General features: G+C 32.1%; 1 protein-coding gene across 1 annotated transcript; it reads right to left on the reverse strand.

Annotated features, from left to right (window-relative positions):
* Positions 1-311: 311 nt before the first annotated feature.
* Positions 312-1277, reverse strand: LOC103861089. Its single transcript, XM_009138798.1, has one exon. It carries the CDS (start codon positions 1275-1277, stop codon positions 312-314), a length of 966 nt encoding a protein of 321 aa, XP_009137046.1.
* Between the last annotated feature and the right edge of the window lie 1238 nt (positions 1278-2515).

Consider the following 2515-nt stretch of genomic DNA (forward strand, 5'->3'; position numbering starts at 1 on the left):
GAAGAAATAAACAAATATTTGTATGGACTACTCGGGTTACGCCAGACGATTCCTTCAGGCCAGTAAAACATAAGAAACAAAGCTGGATTCAGAATGGTAGATGGCTGTAAATGGCGAAGTGGAAATAGTTCTAACGAACATATCAATACTTTTACTCCAACATATGTTTTCATCATACTAGAGGAAACAATTTTTTTTTTTTTTTTGTTGAAATGTTAAATTTATTTATCAACAAAGAAAAAAATGTTTACAATACTGAATTTTTGGAGAAGCTTGTAATATTAAAGACATGTATGTAGCACATAGGGTTGCTAACTAATAGCTCTTCCCATCCATTCCATCATCACGGTACTATAGAGAGCCATGTTCTTGGAACGTAATGAGGAGATCCTGTTCCTGATCATCTTATCAATCATATGAGTGAGCTCTGCGGCCGTGCGGTATTTCCCGTTGTGTTTCCGACTGTTTCTTTCACGCCAGATGCTGTGGATTACAGTTTGGAATGAAAGGCGAAGCAGGCATGTAGCAGAAGCTGATCGTCGACGAAACAGGAGCATTGTGATGGTAATGCTCCAGTCAGGATTGGGTCGCGGAAGCAGGGATCCAATTGTTTCTGTCCAAACTGTATACGTGTATGGACACGCAAAGAACAGGTGGTCTCTTGTTTCCTGTGGTTCACCACACAGGCGGCATTGCTGGATCTCGCCCCAAGCTTGTGTGCGGTCTCCAGTGGACAACCGGTTTAGAATGGCCAGCCACGCGATGAATGAGCACCGAGGGATGGCCTGTGGAAACCAAATCAGCTCGTTCCATGTTACTTTGGGATGTTTCATTCGCACTTGATCCCATGTGCTAGATGACGAGAACCATGTCTTGTGATCATCCTCTCCGTGTCGCCATAGTAACTGATCGCTATCTGCATCCTCTACCGGAGCCGGAACATCGTTGATGCGAGCAATCATCGCCCGTAGGTGACTGCTGCGACATCGTCGAATGTTCCATCGTCCAGACGTGGCTGCAGAAGCAACAGTTGCATAGCGGCTAATACCAAGAGCTTGAGTTTCCGAGTCTCCTGCCACATCAATTAATTTTCCCATATCCACCCAATTATCAAACCAGAACAAAGTATTCTTACCATTCCCAATTGAGGATCGCAAAAACGTCGCAGCCTGTTGCCTGAGCTTAAGGAGCTTTCGCCAAATCCACGAGCCAGAACCTGTGTCACTGACATCCCAAAAGCATCCACGAGGAAACAATATTTGAACACAATATATCATTGAAAATTGGTTTGAATTGGATATGGATACTATTCTATTTAAACTAAATTGTCTGAATTTTAATTTGACAATTCTGAAAATCTTATTTGAACTGTATCAGAGTTCATATACGTCCCTACTCTTATGTAATGGTAAATTATTTTAAAAGTATATTTTAAAAATATTTGCGCATATCTATATCAGTTTGATAAACACATATTACGTTTTAAGCTTTGACTTGTGCATTTAATATTCTTACATAAAACGTCAAAAGGAATCGAAATAGCACTGACAACAACTTAAGTAGATTCTTAAAAGTATTTATGTTTAGATAGTTTAATTTTATATTTATAATTATATAATAATAAATGTTAAAAATTTATAATAATAAATTAATTAAATAAGCAATTATCAGTCTCCAAAACTATCTACTTCTCGTACTTTTTAGATTTTTATATCTTTTCAAAATACTTAACATCTCTCGTATCTCAACTTTTTCCCTTTCAAACTTTATCTATAGTGACATGTATATAAATTTTTAACTAAAAATACAACTAAATTTTGAATCACGATTTTATAGAGCATAATTATTCTTTGATTAACAAGATTTGTATGTAACATAAACTTTATATTTTGTATGATTTATATATATATATATATATATATATATATATTACTTACACAATTTACTATGAAAATATTAAGGTGGAAATCCTTCTATTTGACTCTTTTCACATTAATTTTAAATTTATTTTAGATATTAGAAAATCACAATTAATTAATTTGGTAAAGAACATTCATAACAGAAATAAGTTTTCCATTCAGTATGTCAATCTATTTGACGAAAATTCGCATGTTTGACAAAATAATCCGTAGAAGAGCTTAATCATAAAATCTATAAGCTTATGTTATTTTTGTATATAATTACTTAATTATTATATAAATTATAAAATAAGTATTATAATTTGTTTAACTAGGTTTCTTAATTGTTTTACTAATCTAATTTTACTTATGAAATTTATATAAATTATCATCACTTTTTCATGATATAAATCATAATTGAATGTATTGATTTACAATAATACTTTAATATTAGTTACAAATTATTTAATTATTTAAGAAAGTAAATTTTATTAAGATTTTTATAATAAAAATCATGTTTGAAAATATTATTTGAAGAATCATCTTCATTATTACAGAGTTAAAATATTTGTTATTGATTTTCTAAGTTGTTAGAATTTATTTAAATTAAAGCCTAA

Source organism: Brassica rapa, chromosome A03 (assembly GCF_000309985.2).
Source record: "Brassica rapa cultivar Chiifu-401-42 chromosome A03, CAAS_Brap_v3.01, whole genome shotgun sequence".
Taxonomy (NCBI): domain Eukaryota; kingdom Viridiplantae; phylum Streptophyta; class Magnoliopsida; order Brassicales; family Brassicaceae; genus Brassica; species Brassica rapa.

Coding starts and splice junctions, on each gene's coding strand:
- LOC103861089 (XM_009138798.1), bottom strand. CDS start 1,277: ATGATATATTGTGTTCAAATATTGTTTCCTCGTGGATGCTTTTGGGAT.